This window comes from Chiloscyllium plagiosum, unplaced genomic scaffold (genome assembly GCF_004010195.1).
Source record: "Chiloscyllium plagiosum isolate BGI_BamShark_2017 unplaced genomic scaffold, ASM401019v2 scaf_24165, whole genome shotgun sequence".
In the NCBI taxonomy this organism is placed as follows: Eukaryota; Metazoa; Chordata; class Chondrichthyes; order Orectolobiformes; family Hemiscylliidae; genus Chiloscyllium; species Chiloscyllium plagiosum.
Genome location: NW_025163180.1, coordinates 1 through 1,592, shown reverse-complemented (window position 1 = coordinate 1,592; position 1,592 = coordinate 1). Strand labels below are relative to the sequence as shown.

The window sequence follows — 1,592 nt, the reverse complement described above, 5'->3', positions numbered from 1 at the left end:
CTCTCTGAGTGCCCGCTGAGCGTGCTGTCTGTCCACTCGGTCTCTCTGAGTGCCCCCTGAGCGTGATGTCTGTCCACCCGGTCTCTCTGAGTGCCCCCTGAGCGTGCTGTCTGTCCACTCGGACTCTCTGAGTGCCCCCTGAGCATGCTGTCTGTCCACTCGGTCTCTCTGAGTGCCCCCTGAGCGTGCTGTCTGTCCACTCGGTCTCTCTGAGTGCCCCCTGAGCGTGCTGTCTGTCCACTCGGTCTCTCTGAGTGCCCCCTGAGCGTGCTGTCTGTCCACCCGGTCTCTCTGAGTGCCCCCTGAGTGTACTGTCTGTCCACTCGGACTCTCTGAGTGCCCCCTGAGCGTGCTGTCTGTCCACCCGGTCTCTCTGAGTGCCCCCTGAGCGTGCTGTCTGTCCACTCGGTCTCTCTGAGTGCCCCCTGAGCGTGCTGTCTGTCCACCCGGTCTCTCTGAGTGCCCCCTGAGCGTGCTGTCTGTCCACTCGGACTCTCTGAGTGCCCCCTGAGCGTGCTGTCTGTCCACTCAGTCTCTCTGAGTGCCCCCTGAGCGTGCTGTCTGTCCACTCGGTCTCTGTGAGTGCCCCCTGAGCGTGCTGTCTGTCCACTCGGTCTCTCTGAGTGCCCCCTGAGCGTGCTGTCTGTCCACCCGGACTCTCTGAGTGCCCCCTGAGCGTGCTGATTGCTGTGTGTTTGCTCGGTGCAGGCTCCCATGACTCGTTCAGCTTCTACATTGATGAATCGTCCCCGGTGGGCCCCGAGCAGACAGACACGGTGCAGAACTTTGTCTCCGTCTTCGGGGCAGTGGCTAAGAAGCTGATGAGGAGATGGCTGGCGACCCAGAGCATGAATTTCAGGAACCAGCTGCAGGCTGGCATTCGCTACTTTGACCTGCGTATCTCCACCAAGCCCAGGGACCCTGACAACCAGCTCTACTTTGCCCATGGGTTATTCAGTGCCACCGTGAGGGAGGGTCTGGAACAGATCAACGCCTTCCTGTTGGAGCAGCCGCGGGAAGCTGTCATTCTTGATTTCAACCACTTCTACGGAATGCAGAAATGCCACCATGAGACTCTGATCGGGATGCTGAGGGAATGCTTCCAGGAGCGGCTCTCTCCCGTTATCTTTGCCCAGGAGGTCAGCCTTCAGTATCTCTGGGAGAAGGGATACCAGGTGCTGGTGTTCTACCACAACCCTGTGGCTCTGGAGGTCACCTTCCTGTGGCCTGGTCAGATGATGCCGTCCCCTTCCCCGAACACCACTGACCCCGAGAAACTGATCCAGTTTGTTCAGGCCTCCATCGCTGACCGCCGCAGTAAGGGCACCTTCTTTGTCTCACAGCTGGTCCTCACCCCCAAGGCCAGCACCGTGATGAAAGGGGTGGCCAGTGGCCTGAGGGAGACCATCACCGAACGGTAAGACCACCCCCCAACCCCCCACCCACCCCACCATCCGCCATCAACACAGGAGCTCGGGCTGGGGGTGGGGGGGGATAGACACACAGGGCGAGCGCCAAGGCTGGGGAGAACCTGTGCCCATTTCCAGTGAGAGATGATGTCCAAAGCACACCTGATGGGTCAACAGATTAGA

General features: G+C 60.2%; 1 protein-coding gene across 1 annotated transcript; it reads left to right on the top strand.

The window, feature by feature from the left end:
• Window positions 1-3: 3 nt before the first annotated feature.
• Window positions 4-1,423, top strand: plcxd3 (phosphatidylinositol-specific phospholipase C, X domain containing 3; the record flags this gene model as incomplete). The annotated part of the gene is made up of 2 exons (XM_043684310.1): window positions 4-34; window positions 706-1,423. Coding segments are annotated over 2 exons (747 nt in total), but the record flags the coding sequence as incomplete, so codon positions are not given.
• Window positions 1,424-1,592: the final 169 nt, after the last annotated feature.